The sequence below is a fragment of the Lissotriton helveticus genome, chromosome 3_1, assembly GCF_964261635.1.
Source record: "Lissotriton helveticus chromosome 3_1, aLisHel1.1, whole genome shotgun sequence".
Lineage (NCBI taxonomy): Eukaryota > Metazoa > Chordata > Amphibia > Caudata > Salamandridae > Lissotriton > Lissotriton helveticus.
In genome coordinates this window covers 219,371,316-219,394,339 of record NC_136061.1, presented here as the reverse complement: position 1 = coordinate 219,394,339, position 23,024 = coordinate 219,371,316, and the positions used below count along the sequence as shown (strand labels likewise).

The 23,024-nt window shown below is 46.4% G+C and overlaps 2 protein-coding genes across 3 annotated transcripts in view; one reads left to right on the top strand and one right to left on the bottom strand.

Moving 5' to 3' along the window:
- STYXL1 (serine/threonine/tyrosine interacting like 1) overlaps positions 1–23,024 on the top strand; it is a 299,858-nt gene that overhangs the window by 68,323 nt on the left and 208,511 nt on the right. For both annotated transcript variants that reach the window (XM_078679636.1, XM_078679638.1), the window contains one exon: positions 18,877–18,911. The gene's annotated coding sequence lies outside the window, so the exon portion shown is untranslated. The remainder of the gene's footprint in view (positions 1–18,876; positions 18,912–23,024) is intronic.
- MDH2 (malate dehydrogenase 2) overlaps positions 1–23,024 on the bottom strand; it is a 60,569-nt gene that overhangs the window by 20,570 nt on the left and 16,975 nt on the right. Inside the window, exons 6-8 of the mRNA XM_078679634.1 lie at positions 17,602–17,679; positions 15,715–15,814; positions 987–1,138 (exon numbers count right to left, since the gene is read on the bottom strand). Of these exons, the coding sequence (XP_078535760.1) occupies positions 987–1,138; positions 15,715–15,814; positions 17,602–17,679 (330 nt within the window). The remainder of the gene's footprint in view (positions 1–986; positions 1,139–15,714; positions 15,815–17,601; positions 17,680–23,024) is intronic.

Genomic DNA, 23,024 nt, shown 5'->3' with positions numbered 1-23,024 from the left:
AAGGCAAGGGTGGAGGAGGGGCCCCCCCACCCAAGGCAAGGGTGGAGGAGGGGCCCCCCCACCCAAGGCAAGGGTGGAGGAGGGCCCCCCCCACCCAAGGCAAGGGTGGAGGAGGGCCCCCCCCACCCAAGGCAAGGGTGGAGGAGGGCCCCCCCCACCCAAGGCAAGGGTGGAGGAGGGCCCCCCCCACCCAAGGCAAGGGTGGAGGAGGGCCCCCCCCACCCAAGGCAAGGGTGGAGGAGGGCCCCCCCCACCCAAGGCAAGGGTGGAGGAGGGCCCCCCCCACCCAAGGCAAGGGTGGAGGAGGGCCCCCCCCACCCAAGGCAAGGGTGGAGGAGGGCCCCCCCCACCCAAGGCAAGGGTGGAGGAGGGCCCCCCCCACCCAAGGCAAGGGTGGAGGAGGGCCCCCCCACCCAAGGCAAGGGTGGAGGAGGGCCCCCCCACCCAAGGCAAGGGTGGAGGAGGGCCCCCCCACCCAAGGCAAGGGTGGAGGAGGGCCCCCCCCACCCAAGGCAAGGGTGGAGGAGGGCCCCCCCCACCCAAGGCAAGGGTGGAGGAGGGCCCCCCTACCCAAGGCAAGGGTGGTGGAGGAGGGCCCCCCCCCCCAAGGCAAGGGTGGAGGAGGGCCTCCCCCCCCCCCCAAGGCAAGGGTGGAGAAGGCCCCCCCCACCCAAGGCAAGGCACATATGTTGATGGCAGGTAAACAGTATCTTTTTGGAGGTTTACAGGTAAGCCAATCGCTCGGGGCTCAAATTAAAAACTGCTGATTCGGCTGCTTTATTACATTGCTTTTGTTAAGAAAAAACACATTAAAGTTTTCTGGTGCTATGAAGGAAAAAAAAAAGATGAGATTGTGGTAAAAAAAAAAAGAAGAAGAAAGCAGTGATATTTAGTGCTCAGGACTATCAGTGAAGGTCCCACGATGGAGTGCTTTGAATAAAAGCACACGACAGAGACCAAACATTTAGTGCTTACTCTGTACTTACCCCAAGCAAGAGAGGTGTTGAAAAGTATGGACATGCGGTTTCTTCAGATCTCACAAAGGAACATTCAATTACGCCCTCTTTTCCATTCATGGCATCCAAGAGAGAGAAGACAAACCTGGCACCAGCATATGCCATTGAAAGGGTGGCAGATCCTGTCAAACAAGAAATAATAGGTTTTAAAGCAGGCAGCTTTGTTTGCAATTTGAGCACAGAACATGCATACACTTCAAAATAGACAATACTCTGTCAACACATGTATCAAAGGAGACACCAAAGCGTAAATGTACTGATGCAGTAACTAGAAGAATAATCCATGCACAGAAACCTCTGGAACCAGTTGGGGGGGAAAAACAGTCCTTTAAAGGTATGCCACTCAAAAGGAGATCCAAACCTGCAGAAATGCCAAGATCAGTGTAACAATTGCCATTTGACAACAGGAAGTTGGACCAGAAGTTGACTTTCATGGGTGTGAACATTTTTACAGCATCTGATGCGACGGAGGCAGTAATGCACTGGCTTCAAATCAAGTAATAAACAGGTCTCTGAACTTCATGTGCAGTAAATTGTGAAAGACGCACTGTCACATGGTTAACACAAATAGGAACTTAAGAGTCCATGCTAGTCATATCCTGTCTGTTTTAAACAAAACACCTCTTCCAATAAAGATCTGGCTGCAACCCCTATCATGAATACAGTCTCTCCAATTACTGACGAGTTGCAGCATTTGTTTCCTTAGCACCACAGACCACACATTTTTGGAAAAAGGCAGGAAAGGACTGTGCTCAAAAATCATATGTCCTCTTAAAGCCACAGTTAACCCCAAAGAGACAACCATTCTGCACTGCTCTTTAACAGCTGAGGCTTTCAGAGGAGACACTATAAATGCCCAAGTTCAATTCTACATTAAGCTGATGAAGCAGCATGGCTACAAACTATAACTGAGTCTCTGAGACACCAACGTGTTGATTAAATGACAAACCAATGTTCCTGTTGAAAAAAATACGATCAATGACTGACAAAAATCAAGCTGATCAGGCAAATGAAAAATCAAAATACTAGTCGGGCACTGCACTTCACCTTGTTATAAAACATAAATCATGCCTAAGGCAGCTATCTAGGAGTGACCAATTCTAAATTTCACTCACTCAGATAACTACTTTATTTTTCTTGTGTACTACTGTTAATAAAAGTTTGCTACCCTTCGAGCACTCCATACCAGCCTCCAAGTGCTTTGCAACAGTTTTCCTAGCTCTCCTACTTCTCTATCGCCAGAACTTCAACAATTTCTCACTGGGCATCTAAGAGACTTCTACAGCATTCTCACTGCTTGAAGAAGTGGTCATGGCTGAAAGCTGGTATCGGATAATGAGACTGAACCGACTCAGTTTTATTGTCTCCCAATTTAAAACCCTTTCAACTTAAATAGCTGTGCATGGTTTCCAATAAAGGCGCAACAAAGCAAAAACCCAGGAAAGATCAAAGCTCTGTGCTGATGGCAAACCCAGGTCATAATACCACCCTGATGCCAACTCCTTTATTTATTTTAAAGGTTTTATATAGCGCTGGCTAGACCCGGAGGCATCAGAGCGCTTTATGTGGGTATCAGACAATAAATTGCAGTTTACAGCTTTACAAAGGTTACACAGTTATTAGAGCATGGCAATTTTTAGTTACAAGTAAGCTTGAGACACAAAAAGGAACATATAGGTAGGGGAAAAAGCTGGCATGGGGAGACATTCCGGAGAGTGGGGTCGGGTGGGGGGGGGGGTAAGAGATGGGGAAGTAGACAGAGTGGAGATGGGCAAGAGGAGGGGAGGGTTAGAGACACGGCATGGCAAGAGGAGGGGGGAGGGTGAGAGGGGCACAAACCGATAGGAGAGTCAAAGCTGTGCCAAAAGTCCAGAAGCTGTGATCCCAGGGGGTGTGGTATCATTTCCCCATCTCTTGTTGCGAGAGGCTCCCTAAACGCAGTGGACTCTGAGGGGTCTCTGAGACTCCAAGGCCTACTTTACTGGATCCTTCCCCAAAAAGGGGAGAGGGAGTGCTGTGGCAAGTGGTGCCATACAATACCTCAATTGGGAGTGGCTCCCATTGGCGCTGTGGACTCTCTCAGCAGGTATGCGGAGACTCCAGCGTATATATCTTGGATCTTCCCCAAAAAGGGGAGAAGGAGTGCTTATTCAAAGGGCCCAAAAGGACAGGGGGCTAGGCGGTGAAGCGGGCAAGGGGAAAGATTCAGGTAAGAGGGGATAGGAGCAAGGAAGTAGACAAAGAACGAAAGAATGCTAAATAGGAACAAATAGATATGAGACAAGGAAAAAGCAGTCACAGAAATACGATGGGTGAGGGGGTGGGGGCAAGACAGGGAGATGGGGAGAAAAACTGTGCCCATAGTCCGGCTGGATAGGTGACGGTCAGGGGATGAACCAAGGCCAATCGCCTCAATAGCTGAACAGAGGAGCTTCATCAGGCGTCAGACATAGTGCTTGGACTACGCTGACAAACTGACAAGCTACAGCTTCAAAACAACCTTCCCAGTGATCCAATCAATGCACAAGACTCAATGCACATTTCAGGATAAAAACACGTTCACGACATTGTAGGAAAATGCCCCTTTTTTGAAATAGACACCCCCATTATTTCATGGTATTTGGTGCAACTTTGACTGAAGTGCACTAGGTTCCTGCTAACTAGATCCCCAGTGCCAGTTTTCTTTCCCAAAAAGGTAGCTGTTCAATTGTTACCCAACTTGCAAGGCATATGGCTTCTCTGTAAGTCCTTAGTAAGCAGTACCCCTGGTACCTAGGGCATGGGTACTAAAGAGGGTCCTTAAGAGCTGCAGCATGAATTGTACCACTCTAAGAGATTGTGCTTAGATAACGAAAGTGAACCATTAAACTAGCGCTTATCATTGTAAAAGAAATGAGGTGTACATTTTGTATACTTACAAAGGGTCGACTTTACGATAAATTGGAAACCTTGTACATATGTCGCAAATATGTCACCAGTATTTTAGGTTCCTTTTTCACTGGTGACACTACGCCGAATATGCTACTTACCAGTATGCATCTGTTCTTGGCATGTAGGGCTGCTGACATTCATATCTAGTGCATAGATCGCCGCCTAGTGTTGGGTCCGGATGATTGCACATTGTTGTCCTGGAAGAGTCTTCGAAGTATCACGAGATAGGTGGCTCCTCCCCTGGACTACAGTGCGCATGGGCATCGACTCCATCCCCAGATTGTTTTTAGCCATTGTGGCAAAGATGGAGTGTAACACTGAGTGATGACCATGCTAAGAGTAATTGTAAGTGCTGCAGCCGCTACAGGCGCCGGGGAGGAGGGCGGGCAATATGAATGTCAGCAGCCCTACATGCCAAGAACAGATGCATACTGGTAAGTAGCATATTCAGTTCGAGGCATGTGGGCTGCTGAATTCATATCTAGTGCATAGAATGCATAGCAGTCCCTCCATTAGCGGCGGCCGCCTGTGCCAGCTGCAGCAGTTTGAAAAAGGGTTTTTAGAACAGCCTGCCCTACAGCTGCCTGCTGTTTGGAGTGCACATCTACACAGTAGTGTTTTGTAAATGTGTGTGTGGTAGACCATGTGGCTGCTCTACAAATGTCTTCTAAAGGAATATTTCCAAGGAAAGCCATGGAGGCCCCCAACTTACGGGTTGAGTGGGCCCTTGGGGGGACCGTTAAAGTGCGCTTTGCTTTCTGATAGCAAATTTGAATACACTTAACGATCCATCTGGCTATACCTGCTTTGGAAATGGGGTTGCCTTTGTGTTGTACTGAAAAGGCAACAAAGAGTTGTTTCGTCTTCCTAAAATCTTTAGTTCTATCAATGTAATACATTAAAGCTCTTTTGACGTCAAGAGTGTGGAGCATTCTCTCCGCCACCGACTCAGGATTTTGGAAGAACACAGGCAGTTCAATAGTCCGATTGATATGGAACTGTGAAACCACCTTTGGAAGAAATTTAGGGTTAGTGCGCAGCACCACCCAGTTGGAGTGAATTTGTATGAATGGCTCTTGGATAGTTAGTGCCTGGAGTTCACTAACTCGTCGCAGTGATGTAATCGCTAACAGGAAAGCCACTTTCCACGTCAAGAACTGAATCTCGCATGAATGTAGAGGCTCAAAAGGTGGACCCATCAGTCAGGGGAGGACCACATTAAGGTTCCATTCAGGAGCTGGTGGGGTCCGTGGAGGAATGACTCGTGTGAGTCCTTCCAGAAAGGCTTTAATGGCAGGTACTCTGAAAAGTGAGAGATGCTGCCAGTTTTGGAGATAAGCTGCTATGGCAGACAAATGAATCCGAATGAAAGCATAGGCCAGATTGCATTTGTAAAGATGTAACAGATAACAAATGATGTTGTGCGTAGACGCGTCTAGTGGGTTGATGTTGTGGTCTGCACAATAAATTACAAACCGCTTCCATTTTGCCGCATAGCATGCTCTGGTAGTGGGCTTTCTGGCCTCCCGAATGATATCCATGCAGGCGGGAGGCAAGTTAAGGCAGCCAAATTCTAAGACCTCAGGAGCCAGATCGCCAGGTTTAGCTGTTGCGGATCGGGGTGCTGAATGTCGCCATGGTTCTGCGTCAAAAGCCTGGGAGTGAGGCGAAGCCTTTGATGCGGTACCACGGAAAGTTCTAGAAACGTGGTGTACCATGGTTGGCGTGCCCACGTTGGGGCAACCAGGATGAGCGTCATCGAGTGTTGCTTCAGCTTGCGTGACACCAGCGCTATTAAGAGGTGCTGGGGGAAAAGCGTACGCAAATTTCCTGGACCAGTTCATCCATATCGCATTGCCCTGCGACTGTGGGTGCGGGAACCTGGCAGCAAAGCTTTGGCATATGGCGTTTTCCTTTGTGGCAAACAGGTCTATGTCTGGATGACCCCACTGCTGGAAGTACGGGTGGAGTACTGATGGATGTATCTCCCACTCGTGCATTTGGTGGCTGTACCTGCTGAGCAGGTCCGCCATCTGATTGTCCTTGCCTGGGAGGTATTCCGCCATGAGGAAGATGTTCCTTTGAATGGCCCACTTCCACATGCTCTGAGCCAGATGAGAACTGTGGAGAGTGTGTACCTCCCTGCTTCTGAATGTGGTACATGGCCGTCATGTTGTCCGTCCGGATCAACACGACCTTGTTGCACAGATGTACTTTGAATGCTTTCATTGCCAGGAAGATAGCCATCAGCTCTAGGCGGTTGATGTGCATCTTCTTTTGCTGCGTTGTCCATAGTCCCTGCACTGTGTAGTGGAGTACATGAGCTCCCCAACCCTGGAGAGATGCGTCCGTGGGTAGGATGATCTGCGGCACAGGCTCCTGGAACGGTCATCCCTTGCAAAGGTTGTGTGGATTCCACCAATGCAGAGAGTTGTATGCACAACTGGTTACCAACACTAGGTCTTTCAAATGTCCGTGAGCCTGAGTCCACTGATGTGCTAAGCACTCCTGATACGGACGCATATGTAGTCTCGCATGCGGGACTATGAAGATGCAGGAGGCCATCATGCCTATCAACTGCATGAACACTCGTGCCGGAAGAGAGTGTCGCAGTCTGAATTTCTATATCAGCAATTGAATGCTGTTGATCCTCACTGAATTTGGCTGTGCTTTGGCTGCCAGAGTCTATTGTCGCGCCCAGATACTGCGGTACGTGGGCGGGCTGAAGGTGTGACTTTGGGTAATTCAGTGAGAATCCCAGGATCGTGAAGAAGGTGAATGTTAAGGGACATGTTGGCGGCGCACTGCTGGGCCGACTTTGCTTGGACAAGCCAGTCGTCCGGATAAGGGTAGACGTGAACGTTTTGTCTCCTGAGGTGTGCAGCCACTGTCGCCAGGCACTTTGTGAACACCATGGGCGCTGTCGTCACTCCGAAAGGGAGGACTTTGAATTGGTAATTCGGATTCTGAATGGTGAATCTGAGGTATTTTCTGTGTGACGAATGTAGCGGAATGTGAAAATATGCATCCTTTAGATCTAATGTTGCGAGGAAATCTCCCTGATTGAGCAACGGAAGAACCCGCTGCAGTGTTAGCATGTGAAAGTGTTCTGACAGAATGTATTGGTTTAGGGGTCTGAGGTCCAGTATGGGTTTGAGGGACCCGTCCTTTTTTGGGATTAAGAAGTACAGGGAGTACACTCCCGTGCCTCTTTCTTCCACCGGCACAAGCTCGATTCCCCCTTTTTGCAGCATGACTAGTACCTCCTGCTGCAATAAGTGCAAATGCTCTGTGGACATAGGACGGTGTTTAGGGGGTATGTTGGGTGGAGTGGATGTTAACTCCAGACAATAACCGTACTGGATAAGCTTTATGACCCACCTTTCTGTGGTGATGGATTTCCAGACCGGCAGGAACTGTTGGAGCCTCCCCCCGACCGGTGTTGTATGGTCGGGGGGCAGTGACAAGGCGTCACTGTTTGTTGGCGGCGGATCGGGAGCTGTTGTTTCCACGACCTCTGCCTTTGGCGCTGTTACTGCGATAGCCACCTCTACTTTGTTTGGTGTACGTGGTTTGCGCGCCACCCTTATTGTACTGGGTTTGCTCGGACAGCTGGCCTCTGGAAACACCTCTATTGCCTGAGCTACAAAAAGAACCACCCCTGAACTGCTGCGACTGGAGAGCCCCCATAGACTTCGCAGTTTCAGTGTCCTTTTTTATTTTCTCTAGGGTGGTGTCCACCTCGGGTCCAAATAAGTGATCAGGGTTCACAGGCTGATTTAGGATGGTGGTTTGCATCTCCGGCTTGAACCCGGAGATTCTCAGCCAGGCCTGTCGCCTTAACATCACACTGGTATTAATGGCCCTGGCCGCGGTGTCTGCTGTGTCCAGTGCACACTTAATAGAAGCATTTGAGATGAGTTTTCCTTCCTGAATGAGCTTCTCTGCTGCCTCCTTATATTGATCTGGCAAGTGTTGTAACAGGGTCTCAAGTGTATCATAACGGGCCCTGTCATATCTGGCTAAGAGTGCCTGAGTGTTTGAAATGCGCCAGATATTGGCCGCTTGAGCCGCCACCCTTTTCCCTGATGCTTCTAGCACTTTAGATTCCTTGTCAGGGGGAGGAGCATCACCAGTAGTTTGTGAGTTTGCCCTCTTCCGGGCATTGGAAACAACCAGAGTCCAACGGCAACTGGCCCCTGATGTAGGTAGGGTCCCCAGGCGCCGGCTTGTACTTCTTTTCAAGTCTGGGGTTTATAACCCTGGCTCTCGTGGGCTCTTTAAAAATGTCTCCGGCATGTTTTAAGACACCCTTTAGCATTGTGTAAATTCTGACTAACTTCTTTCAAAAACTATATATAAAGAATTGATTGTGAAATACCAAAACCAAGGTGAATGCAGTCTCTTCTCGACATCACTCGAACCCTATTTATTGCCATTGTGCATTACTGTATCATTATTTTGATATTATGCCACAGGAGCCATTGTTTTTGTCTCTGATTGGATGGCTATTAACTGTCTGCAGTTGAACTCCACCATATCCGAAATCCTCCTGGTAGGCAGAGATTCCCATCTCTGGGGTAACCAGTGTTGGCCTCCAGCACTTTGTGCAACCTCCCCCCCCCCCCCCCCCCCCCCCCCGCCCGCCCAAACATGTGGTTAAGAACTTGGGAATATGGGTGGACAGCGATCTTTCATTTGAGGCTCATGCAAAATCAGTGGCAGGCACATGTTTCGGACTGCTCCGTGGCCTAAAGCTAATTCTAGGTCTTTTCGATTTCATACCCAGCAGTTGATCATGCAGTCTACCATCATGGCTAGATAGGATTATTGTAATGTGCTACTTTTGGGATCCAAAAAATCTGTTATCAAAAGGCTTCAAAGCGTCCAGCACACTGCTGCCCACGCCTTGGTTGCTCTACCTAAACATTGTCATGTTTCCAATCTCCTCTGCCGGTTACGCTGGTTATCCATGGGACAGAGAATACATTTCAAGGCTCTGTATCATCCACAGGATCTTTTCAGGCATTTGCCCGGGGATGCGACGTGTGTTCCCCTTATGCACCCGCCAGAGCCTTGTGCTCAGCCGATCTGTATCTGGCCTGAGTACCAAGGATACGGAGGACCAGAGCGGGAGGCCGCTCGTTCAAGGCATTGGAACATGCCCTTTGGAACTCTCGACCTCTTTGTATTCGCAGCACTCCTGATCACTGGGCTTTTAGAAAGATGGTGAAGACCTGGCTTTTCTCCACTCATTAAAATTCTCTCTGACCCCTCACTATACTTGACAGTTAGCGCTGGGACAGCCATGTGCTTTATAAATATTAAAACAAAGGTATTATTGCAACAGGCATATTGAGGTAACACTAGAGGACGGGACCCCAACGACAACTTTCATGCACTAGACAGCCACCCACCACACCTTTGGGACAAAATCAGTGTGCTTACTGTAAGGAAAAAGGTCACTGGCGCAGCCAGTGCCCTATACTTTTGCAAAATGTTTTGTCCGCTAGAGGAAGGGGTCCTGGCAACAGGAGGTCGTTGGACCAATAGGCAACAACACACTATTACCTCTGTAGGCCGTACCAACAATTCTTTTGACAACAAAAGGAAAGGTAAGTACTACAATGACGCTGATGATGTGACAAGGATGTCTTTCAGCTAGGACAGCTAAAGACAGAGTAGGGGACCAGTTCACATACCTGTAGATCAGCTTGGCCCTTATGTTACCATTGATTTGCAAGGGATTTTTGTTTAAAACAGGTGCCACAAAGAGCTCTGTTTCCAGACACATGGTCCCTGTCTGGCCATAATGTTTCGGTGGGTTTTCAGGAGTACCGGTTGTAAGCGCTATCTCTCGCCCACTTGCTCTTACTATTGGCCCTTCTACTGTGGATTCCCCATTTCTTTTAATATCTAGTTGTAGTGTAAATGTGATGGGCTTGGAATGAAAGAAGTTGCACACTACCATATATTGTTCACCAGATGGTGTTTATATTACCATGGGGCCTGACATGGGTTCTCGACAATGCTCATCTAAAGCTGTTCCCCTTCCACCTAAATTTTATCAAATACCACCCACATTATGGACCACTTGTGACCCCGATGTAGGCTTATTGCACATACCCACAGTTTCTATCCGAGTGAAGGACAAGGCGATACTACCACGCATTCCCCAGTATAAAATACCAAAGGCAAGAGAACAAGCTCTCCTTGATATTGTTCAGGACCTCATACATAAGGGAGTTGTCACCACTGGTAACATATGCAATATCCAATAGTCCTATTCTTTCGGTCCTAAAAAGGGCGCCTCTAGACTAACAGTGCTGTATATCGTTTTGTGATTAATTTGCGGGAGTTCAATAAAATAGTGGGCACGCAATTTCCATTTGTTCCGGATATCACTACACTTTAATGATTCTACTGCTCAGTTTTTTTCTGCCATTGATTTGAAAAATGCATTCTTTAGCATTCCCATACACCCAGACAGCAGGTATTTGATTCAATTTTTACTGGCTGTCAAACATTTCCAGGCAATGCATTGGTAAAGTATGTCGATGTCTTATTAATTGCTTCAGATACTGAACAAGGTTGCAAAGATAGTATGGTGAAAGTGTTACACCTGGCACACTATGGTCACAAAATTTCTCTTTCAAAGTTTGTCACCCTTTTAGGTCACCTTCGATCAAAGGAGGCTAGAAGGTTAACGCCAGAACGCATCACTAACATTAATAAAATGCTGTCTGCAAACTCAAAAAGACATGAATGCTTTTATAGGCGTCACTTCCCACAGTAGACAGTGGTTACCTAACTATTCTTTACTAATAGAACCCTTGCTTGCATTAACAACGAAAGTAGTCAATGAGTGTTTACCTTGCCAGATTGTCAGCAATCCTTTGAAGAATTAAAAACAGCGTTTTGCTCTGCTCCAGTACTAGGCACGCCTGACTACAACAAGCCTTTTGTGTTATACATACACGAGATGGCTAGTTGTGCTCTCTCGATCTGGACTCAAAATGTTGTTGAAAGAGACTGTATGCTTATTTCTCTGCTTTGCTTGATCACGACGCAAGGGCCCTACCGAGTTGTCTGCAAGTGGTCGCACCCACTTCCATCAGACAATCGGCTGGACTCGTACTCGATACGAACCTCAGTTATGGTACCCCCATGCTGTGTACACACGTTTGAAAAGGACAACACCTCACCAGTGCACATTTTACAAGCTATGAATTGACATGGTTCGCCAAACATATTACGATCAAAAGATGTGCCACTCTGAATCTAGCCACGTTACTCACCTTCCCTTCCAAGAATGATGCAGTTGACAAACATGATTGTATTTTCCGAACAGAGGAAGAGACAAAAGGACGGTTAGACTTAACTCATGTTCCCTTATCTGATCCCCAAGGAGAACTATATGTCCATGGCTCTTGTTTTAAATCATCAGAAGGCACCACCACTGCAGCTTATGCTATCACTACATTGTGCATAGTCGTAGAGACATCACGAGTCCCCTATCAATCTGCCCAGGCAGCAGAACTTTTTGCCCTTCTACAAACTTGTGAATTGACTGAAGGATTAGTTGTCAATATGTACACAGATAGCCAGTATGCATTTGGGGCTGCACACAATTTTGCGTGACCTTGGAAGGAGAGAGGGTTCCTTCCTTCGCATGGTACTAAGATACAACACGGACAATGGATTTTACGATCACTATCTGCACTAGCACTTCCTAAGATGATGGCTATTATGAAGTGTAGTGCCCACAAGTAAATGAGAGGACGTAGGTGGAGGGAATGAGTTTGCTGATCAGACAGCCAAAGAGACGGCTCAGAGTAGGACGAAGTAAATGTTTGTTGCAGTACCAGCTAGATGGGTTCCAGAGAACACTAGGTTTGAAATAACAGTTAAATGTGTGAAAGAGATACAAAGCGAGGCCACAATAGAAGAATTAGCGGTGTGGCAAGAGTACAGCATGTTTAGATGAAGGGTGCTGGATTGGTTTGTCAGGAAAGCAGAAATGGATGATATCTGATGCATATGTACTCCCTGTGGTTACCATGGCTCATGGTTCAGCTCATATCAGTGCAAAAGGTATCTGTAAACTATTGGCCCCAGTTTGGTGTAATTACAATATTTCCAAAATAGCTGCACACTGTGAAAAACTAGGATTTATTTGATGCACAATCCTGGGAAAGGCACCCCTACACCATCCAGTAACTTTGCACCACCTACATTCCCCTTTGAAATCCTTCAAATGGATTTCATTGAATTAAAACGTTCTAATAATCTCGATTTGTTCTAGTGGTCATATGTGCATTCAGTAAATGCGTGGAGGCTTACCCTACTAAAGACAATACGGCCAACACAACAGCAAAGGTACTTAATAAAGAGCTTTTTCCTCGATTTGGAATTCCCAGAGTTATCTGGAGTGACAATAGCGGAAAGTGATTGAGCTAATATGTGATGGCTTGCATATTAAACAAATTCCATGCCGCCAATCACCACCTGCAGAAATTGGGCCTCATTGAGAAGTATAATGGCACACGGAAACTGAAATTGGCAAAAATTCAGGAGAAGGCAGGGTTGCAATGGCTAGATGCTCTTTCTTTGACCCTACTGTCCACTAGGACCACTGCACATTCTAGAGTACACTCCTCTCCCTACGAGATAATTTTCAGCTGCCCAGCAAATGTCTAGGGGGTCCCTAGGCCGAGAAAACTTGGTTATTGAATATTGTGGATTGCTTGATTTCCTTGGGCAATTGACGGAAAGTTTGGGCTGTTCCTATTGGGTCACTGTTTTAACACCCAAACAGACTATATCTGCCTCCGTTACGAATGCCACCATGATGTTACAGAATGATATTGATGATCTTATGAATATAGACGAGGGGATAGTCAAAGAGACATCCCTACTCGCTGTCCCACTATCAGATGACAATGATAAACAGTGCCCATAGCTCCACCTTGATTAAATGTCTACTTATAATGCTGAATCAAATAATGATGAGGTCACAGTTACCCCCTGAATATGGGCCAGTCTTACTAACTTTCCCAATAGAAAATGTTTTTAGCTCATGCTAAAAAGATGATGTGTTCGATTATGCTTGCTGATGTTTTTTTAAAGGCATATACAAGTAAGCATTCGCTACGCCATTATCCTTTAGACGTAATTTTCCTGCTGGTCGAAACTAACCCTGCTGATTTCCGAGAAATACTCTTTGCTAAGTTTTTTTTCCTGCAACAAAGAACGGTTAGTGCCAGTGCACAGCTTTCTCTTAGTAAAGGCCCTCTCCCACCTGTCTAGCAGTTTAATCGTTAAGCAGGGAGGAATGGCCTCGAAAATGTCTTGAGTTGTGCAAGAAACGAGTATATATTTTTTTGTCTTTACACTGTTCATCCACATCGGTTTGGAAAATTCCACTGTGGGCATGTTAGTTGACCATAGAATGCATATATTCTATCTTTACACAGTTTTTTAATTCCCTCTGTAACACTCTAGGGACTGTGCAGACGGGGGCCCCGCTTGGAGAGTCTATAATAAAATATTGGTGATTATACTCCGCTGTTTGCTCTGACTCTTCATTTACCATGGAAGGCTGAGAGCTGGTCAGTGGTGACCCAGGTGGCCCAATGGAGCCACTTCTTTCACGAACGGAGGTCACAAACAATGCCTGTTCTGGCCAGAGGTTCTTCTCCAAGCAGGATGACTACTAATCAGCACATCAAAGCAGGATGCTTCAAGGCCTCTGCCGCCTTTGATATGCGACCCCGGCTTCTTCCCCAAACAGGGGAAATGCCACCTCCTGCCAAGCACACATTTGGCACAAGGACAGGCGGGAACATTAGCTAGTCCGGTTCACTATCAGACTAGTTACACCACTATGGTGGGCTAGTTGAAGCGAACAAGAAAAGTAAATTCAACTATTTTGGTTTTTGGTGAAATTAGATGCACAGGGCCATGGTATGCACATGGGAGGAGGTGTGGCGCCGCGGCCAGGGCGACTGACGCTGGAATCTGGGGATCACGGTTCGATCCCCGGCTCCGGGTTAGCCCAGCACCATGCGACTCTGGGCAATAGCTTGCTTAATCTTCCCGACGGCCCCCAGCGCCTAGAGACCCTAACGGGTGATTGTGCGCTATACAAATGTGGATTATTATTATTATTATTATGGTTATGACCACCCACCACAGGGAGTGGTCATATAGGGGGATTAGGCACCCCAAAGGTAAGTAGCCCATGGGCTACTACCTTACACTTTCCTTAACACCCCTAAATGTAGGAATTTAGGAGGCAAGCCTGACGAACTCCGATTCGACAAACAAGAGGAAGACAGAGACCAGCGAAAAAGCAAGACTCGGGGACCAGTTGCAGACTTTTTGGCACCAAACTATGCCTACCTGTACCAACAATCGCGACAAACTGACTTGTCCTGCACCTCTGCATCTGCCAAGAACTCCAGTGTACTGCCAGCACTTTGCAAACTGCCAGCAATCTCACTTGGGGTAGAGGGGCTACTCCCTTGCAGGAACCAGAAGGTCAGATCAGTCTCCCCACTGAATGAAAAGCCACCAAGACCAACTGGAGCTGCACAGCACCAATACCCGGAACAGCGGACTCCTTGCACCAACCAAACGCTGTTTGAGTCCAATCCAGACTCAGACCTAGCAGCCGTCGAGGGACGTCAGCACCGCAGAGCCCCACTTAAAAAGTGACCCAGCTGTCCCATTTCTATCCTCATAACCGGCGAGACAGACAACCAGTGAGTGCCTGTGATGCAAGAGCCCAGCCAACCTAACCAGTCTGCTCCAGGGCTCCCCAGCCAGGGTTTCCGAAAATAGACTGAGTCCTTGCTCCCAGGATTCTCACAAACCTCCTCCCTACCTCGTTGGGAGCTCCCGGACTTGTCCCCACAACAGCATGCATCTAGGTAACCTTCTTCCACAGCCCCCCTTCGATGTGGTGTGCAAAGCTAACCAATCTGACCAGCACATTTGCACCTGGACGCTCCAGGGCAGGTAAAGACTAGCTGCTGGTGGTTCTGGACCATGGCCCCCTACCACCTTATGTCCTGAAGGGGACCACCCCCCAGAAACCTATTGCAAGTAACGATGCAGTATATGCCTTTTTACCCCCCCCCATACATTTAAAAAAGCATTACCACATAAAGACACATTTAAGTGAACATTTTACTTCCCTATACTAAAAAAAACAATACGTCTCATTTATTGCCTCAGAGTGCAACAAATGCTTAGCACTAGCCCCTGATAAACCTACACGGCTCCTCACCCACGCTACCATAAAAGAGAACATTTGGGATTATTACTTGTGCCTCTGTAAATCAATAAGGGTCACCTGGACTCTCTGCACAGTGTACCTCAATTTGGTGCACTATATAAAGAGCCAGCTTCCTACAGGCATCTGCCAAAGAAGGTCTGCGTTGACACACCAAAAGTATACTTAATGTAAAAGTTGTACTCTTTCGAACATAATATCTCGCCAACTCCAGTACAACAGCGATCAATAAAAACGTTAACGTAAAAATATTCCAGCGTATACATTGTATTAGTTTGGTGCAACAGTGCAGATTAACATATGGGAAGAAAAGAAAATATATCTAACCTACATGAAAAACACAATATGAGACCTAGACCTTTATTGGTCCTCTTCAGGTACATGCAAAGCGTCAAGTTTTCTGGTATACTTAAGTGTTTCATCTGTAAATTTGTATCCTAGTTCACACAAACTGCCCTTGTGACATACCTGCTCCATCTTTAGCTTTTACAACCTCAGTGCCAGCCTCTTGAATCCGACCAGTGAGAGCTTCCAGCTGATCCTGAGGGAAGTCCACTTTTGGTGTGCACTACAAGGAAACCACCAATATTAATACTTAGATAAACCATGTTCAAAATGGGAGGTTTCACAATTTTTTTTATTTCTGCATTTCCGAAACATACTATGAATATTTCACGCAACATTCCCCTCCCCCGTGCCACATCAGGAGTCATTGGTTTTACAGTAGATTGTACATCCAGTTTCGTTACATTAACTCACAATTACGTACACTACACCATTAATGCTCCTAGTGTGAACTTGTGTCCTCTGTGACCTCTTGAGAGCTAGACGTTAAATAGGCCGTTAGAGGTGACCAAACATCTTTGGGCCTAGAAGGTCCTGGAAGTTCTTCAGCATAATATGCAAAATACCAAGTCTTGTATCCAGTTTTTAAAGTTAGAGGCCTTTTTACAGTCCCATTTTTGCTCTACTTTCCTCTTAGCCAGCAGTAATGCGATCAGCACCAGTCGTATATTCTCTGGTTTTAAGAGCTTCACCAGCCCCAGCAAACAGATCTGAGGGAAGCAGTTCACTTTCTCCACCACCATGACTGTTAAGGCTTGTGTAACCAACAAACAGAATTTGTTAACCCGGAGACTATCCCAAGCCAGCTGAAGGAAATCGGCTTTGTGTCCCACATCATTTGCAGCTAGCCATCTCAGTCCATACCTATGCAATTTGAGGGGTGTGTAGTACAGCTGCTGTAAGTATTTAAAGTGAATTATGCGTAAATTACAATTAGCTATCAGACATCTGGTCGTGGACCAGCTGAACTTCCATTCCTCCTTGCTAAGAGCGTTATCCAATGCTTGTTCCCAAAGCGCTCATGCCGGACTGAAAATAGGTGCAGTGCCAGATTGCAAGGTGTTGTACCGTCGGGTGACCAACTTACCCTGCAATGGGCCTGCCAATAGTGTCTGTAAGGGGCTCAGGGTGGCTGGTTCAGAGGGGTGTGTCGTTGAAGGCCTTAAGTGCCTCCCGTAGCCTGTAATACGTAAAACCTGACATTAGCCCACTGTGATGTCGTTCGTTTATCTCCTCCATCAAGATGATGGTGCCCTCTGGGTAAACAGCACCCGTTGGGACTAAACCCATATCCACCAGTATTTCCAGCGCCCTTTGGTCCCGGGTTTCCGAGAGTTTAGGATGATGTGCTATTGGACGAGCCGGGGCATATACACTTTGCCTGCACGTCTCGCCATAGCACCCCAGGCTTGTGCTGTACAGTCCTCAGAGTACATATCTCTGAACGGGCAAGTAGAGTTTACCATAGAAATTAATGCCACCAAGTGATCAGGGGCCATATTGTTCGCCTCCACCGGCACGTGTGAAAAAAAAAAAGGGGGGGGGGACTAGTAGTGTGCATATTGGGCCTGCACACAAATACAAATCAGGTGCTGAGAACCCCCCCAGAGTGAAGAGGTCTTCTTATGCATTAAAAAGTGTAATCTTCCCCTCAGCTAGGCAGTTATGCCCTAGTTCGGCGTAATCATCCCAGCATTGGGTGGGAGACCAACCAAAACATGGTCCGCCTGTCATGACCTGTACAACGACTGGCAGATAGGTTTTGGTGGTGTATTTAAGGAGCAAGGTTTGAAAGTATGCTGAAGCCAGGGGTGTGTTGCCAGGGAGCTGGAGTAGTTAAAGTCAACAAGAAAGATGAAATGGAAAGAAAATACGCAATTTAACAGGTGAAAAGTAGTCGGAAAGCACAATACAAGATTTGTCTTAATCAGCTTTTAGATCTAGGTGTGCTAGGATAGAGCTTTGCGGAAACAATAACAGTGGGTAACAAAAAAAATATTCAGTACACACCTGAGAGATGAGAGGAATGATTGTCTTTCCGGCATGGCCACCAATGACTGGGACATTGACACGGGCTGGATCCAAACCCTCCAGAAACAAAATGACAGTAAAATAAATTAGCATTTAAGTAGACTTCATCAATTTGGAAGATGCAACATATTGAACACCAAAATGGCCTAAGAAGGATAAAATGGTTAGGAATGCCACAGAGGAAACCAATTAATTTAACATGGGCTAGAAGTTAGACTCTCCAGATGTATTAACAAATAACATTTACATCGTTTTTCCCCCCTTAAAACAATACAGATCTTGCATGTACAGGAAGTTAAATACCACATTAGATGCAGTGTTTCAAGTAGTAGATTTTCATTGTTCTTTCATTGTCTCACACTCAATACAATCAAAGTCTGAAGCTCACCAATTTCAATTATTTAAGCTTGTGGGCTTCATTCTTGCTCATTGAGACCATGTGTTTTTGGCAAAGGCATCAAATTCTTGGTTGTTTTCGCACACACCCCTATTCCTTGTAAACTGCTTTTTTCGGCTGATGCACAAATATCCAGGCCTAGATTGAAAGGGAGTGTCAAGGGGGCATTTTCAACTTGAATACTGTGTACTTTCGTATTTAGCTGCCAGAAGCCCAATACCTACTAGGATCTTAGAATTAGTTATGCCCATCCCTCCCTCCCTCCCAAGAGTATTACTTTGGGTATTGCCACTTAGTGACCCCCTCCCGCCCCCAACCCTCATCACCTCACTAGGTAGGAGGCTGGGGGCATCTTTGCCAATTCCCATTCATCACCTTCAAGGTGGCCCACATCACTCTCCGACAACAGCAAGAAAGGGTCCAGGCGCGTTAAGGAACACATTTATATACTCTAGAGAGAAATGAAAAATAGGACAGGAAAACCGAAAGGAGGTTTATAATCATTAGTGAGACTGAAGGTAGTGGATTACCTTGTCTCCATAAATGCAAATGGCTTGAAGAGTGTAAAAATTGGTGTATAGATGTAAATTGTATTTTTAAATGGAATAAAATATAGACTATTTACACGTTTTAGTAATGCTCTTTTGCTGTTGAACATTAGAGTGTCTAAGCTAACACTTGTGTTCTATGTAATATTTGTAAAAAGCAATTCATGTTTTTTTAAAATGTGCCTTGTATGTGTGTATATGAAGTATTACTACTATACAATAACTCCTTTCAGTCAAAAAAATGTATTGTTAAACCAGTTGTCCTTATGTCAATTGTTTCTAATGTATTGTTTGTATATATGTTTTTAGGTTTAAACAGCCCTGAAGAAGTCCCATGTGAATAGGTATGAAACGCGTGGCTGTTCCCAACGTGCATTTGTCTTACCCTAAGATTTGAGAAATTCAAGAATAAAGATGATGAAAAACAATCTGGCAACTTGTGTGTTATGGAAACAGTACAAGTTTTCTTCCTGTCATTTATCGTGTGCGCGCGCACACACACACACACACACACACACACACACACACATAGATTAACGCAGCAGTGACTGCTTGTTGATTGTTTTTCCAGGCTGATGGACCAGAAAGGCAACAATTCCACTGGGTATCAGTCATCACCTCAGCACACCATACGGTACACCACCCCTTGAGGATTCCTTCCCCTAGTCTTTACCAATCCCCGGTCTGGTACTATTCAAGGTAGGACAGGGAAGCAGGTGGGAGACGGAGGTTATTCAGATCATCCCCCTGAGACTACTCTACAGGTTTGAGGTAAGTCCATGACAGATTCATTCTGGACTCTTTGTGAAAGAACTATATTGTCCTCCTTAAACCGCAGGTGGTGAGGGCTACAACCGGAGGTAAAGCTTGACAATGAAGATTACAAACCACATGTGTAGTCACGGATATATAATCTATGAACAACTGAAGTTAATACACAGCTGTGTACAGTGGGCAGTTAAAACCAAGATGCACACACACAACACACTACGTTTTGGAACTACTCTGGGTTCAGAGAAGCCCCCAAACATTTACATTGTTTGTTCTGGACTGAGAATCAACCTTATCGGATGGTAAAGCATTTTTATGTTCCCATAAATCGGTGTGAATCGCCTAAGCTAAAAACACTTGGATCGATCAACTAACCTGTAGTGAACAGGAGTCAGATGAACAAGTAACTTTAGCTTCAGTACTGCCTTTTCTTGCAGAGATTCTAACTGCAAATGTATCCTTTTGAATATTTCCCCAGGCATCAAACAGAATCCGGAAAAATCGCAAGCAGTAACCCTGCATGTCAACTGGTGGTGCATGTGGCACTGTACCAATGTCACTCCTATCCTGAAGTGATGAGCTGGGGCCCTATATAGTGGCCACAAATGCGCACAGACATCAGCGGCTTTTTTTTAACTGTCTTTGCTCTTAGTGCTCAGTTGGGCTTAGTTCACAGAACATGGACAATGGGAGGGGCAGGGATCGTCTGGGGACGAGACAAGAGTCTCTACCAGAAACATTACCTGCGTTAAGTAACTTGTTCTTCTGAGACTAACTGCAGATTCTGACCTTTGAATAGATACCAAAAGCAGTATCACCCAGGTGGGGATACAGTCTGAAATAGCTCAGACCAAACAGCCCTTCAGGGCTGAGTCGGCGTAGTGCCCCTCGCGACAAATCAGATTGTCCCGACAGTAGTGCTTCATGAATACATGAAGTGGCACCATTTTAGCAGTCTGGAAAATGTCCTGGACAGGCACCTCATATGACCTCGCAGTAATACCTTCTGGTGGCTACCTTCTCTTGACTGCGTAGCAGATCGTAATGCAGAGCAAGATCCAATGAGATGCATTCCTTTTCTGGACTGCCTTGCCTTTCTTTGCTCCAGTGAATCCAATGAAGGGTTGATTGTCCACCCGGTCTTCTCTAGTATGATCAATATAGAAACTAAATGCCAGTTCTGGATCTACCAATGGAACCTCTCTTCCTCAGATAGGTGATGTGGAGATAAGAACGTCGGATGGGTGATGTTATCATAGAACCAGCCTGTCTGGGTAAAAATGTAATAAGATGGACAGAAGGTTTGTAGCTCACTCGCCCATAATGCCAAAGTTATAGTGACAAGCCTGGGTTGATCTGACACCTGTGAAGTGGGACGAGGAAGGAGGCAGGGATGCCCATTATCCCCCCTCTTATTTGCCATAGCTATGGAGTCACTTGTGGCCCAGGCCAGAACGGGGCTACATTACCACAGCCTTCATGTGCATGGGCAGACTCATCATATTGCGCTCTATGCGGACGACTTACTCATGTTTTTAGCTAATTCGGGTGAAGCGCTTACGGGCGCGAATCGCTTACTCGGCGACCTTGGTAGAATGGCCGGGCTCAAAGCGAATTGGGCGAAGTCCTACCTGTTCCCAACAGCTGCGATTAATCCTGGCCTCAAGACACCGAAGGCGTGAAGTGGGATGTTGGGCGTATCTAGGGACCCAACTACATCACACGCAGGGCGATTTACTAGAGGGCAATATCGGTAGAGCCATCAGAGGAATGAAAAAACTGAATTTTGGGAAGCATTGCCACTCAGTAGCCGGCCGGGAGGCCCTACCTAAAATGGGGACCCTCCAGAGAAAGGGGCTTAATATGGGGTAAAACCTTGAGAAAACGCATCACAACAGGTAAATTAAAAAAATAGGGTATTTTACGGTAACCATGAAAAGCCCGAAAGAGATGACAGAAACCATTTAACAGTTAAAAATACTTTGCTGGGCCAGGGACAACACATACACCACTACTTTGGACAGGTTAGCATGGAGTGGGTCACTCTGCTTGGTAGCACACCAAGCCACAACCATGTCCCAATGGCTGGCATATACAGACTTGGTTGAGGGATGCCTGGCTGCCATTACGACATCAATTACCACAGGAGGAAACATCCCCCTGGTGTTGTGCTCACTTGGACTACAGATCCTAAGGCGGAGCACACATATGCCATCTGGCATGCTTGACCAGCAGGATGCAGTAGCCTCAGTTATCCTCAAAAATCTAGGACAGATGCTGAAACATCAGGATCGTAACCCAGATGTCCTAGACTCTGTTCCAGGGTATGGGTGCAAAACCGCAGTGTCCAGAATGGCTCTGATGAAAGAGCATCTCCAAAGGAGTCAGGTGTGACTTCGGTAAATCTATGGTGACTCACAATGATGGTAGAAGTTTCACCATAGTTTGAAGCTGGATGAAGACTGCCTGGCACGAGACAGCAACCTGTCAAAGTAGGGAAGACCGGGTCCCAGCCCAGACACTTGAAAATGCGCTGTAACTATTGCCATCTCTTTCATGAACACTTGTGAGGACAAAGGGGAGCACAGTGACTGCAAATGGCATCTGTGGGCCGACAGGATGGGGATAGGAATATGAAAATAGGCATCCTGCAAATCCAACGCCAACACTCACTCTCCAAGGTCTAGGGAAGATAAGACCTGGGCCAGGGCAAGCATCTTGAACTTGTCCTTCTGCAGGGAGGCACTGAAAGGGCGAAGGTCTAAGATGGGATGAAGTCTCCGTCTGTTCAGAACCAAGAAGGAGTAGGAACAATAAGTATAGCCAAGTTCTGGAGTCTGCACACTCACTCCAATGTCTGCTTTTGCCAAAGCTTTCTACACTTCCTGCTGCACAAGGGACAGATGTGCCTCAGTTATCTGTTCTGAGGCTGGTGGAGGATACAGCAAGTAATGGTAGCAAGGAGCTCAAATGGCTCCCGATTGAAGGCAGAACCACCTATAAAACTGCTTGCATTACCCATAAAGCCATCCATCAAAATTCCCCATCCTACCTCTCCGATAAACTCCACAAAGCGGGCTGCACCAGACCACTGAGAAGCACTAACACTCTTATCCTTGTCCCCCCCCCCCCCTACTAAAAAAGAAAACTACCCAATCTCGTTCATTCTCTGGAAATGCACCCTCTGTCTGGAATGCTCTCCCTAAAGAGCTACGCTGTAACCCCTCCTACCCCTGCTCCAAGAAAAAGCTCAAGCTGCTCCTTCTTAACAAATGCTCTTAATTTTACTCTGACACTAATCTTACACTCCCTCTCTGCCTTATACTGTTCTACCCATCCCATCACTCCCTCTCTTCTATCTTTAATCTGCTGTTTTAATCCTTGATCTTCCATGTTTTGCACCTTCCAAATTCTGTGCCACATGTGCAAATTGTCCATTTTATTATTCCAAGTACTCAATTGCTTTTTTTTTTAAATGTATCTAATATGGATCTTGTTAAGCGCTCTGATACTCTTGGGTCAAACCAGCGCTATATAAAATCTTTAAAATAAAATAAATGGTAAAGCATAACTACATTGAACATCTTGCAGGACCCATTTGTCTTAAGTTGTTGCCTGCCATCCTAGCAGAAAGTGCCAAATCCTGCCTCAGACACGGTGGCTGTGTTCCACCATGGACACACTAA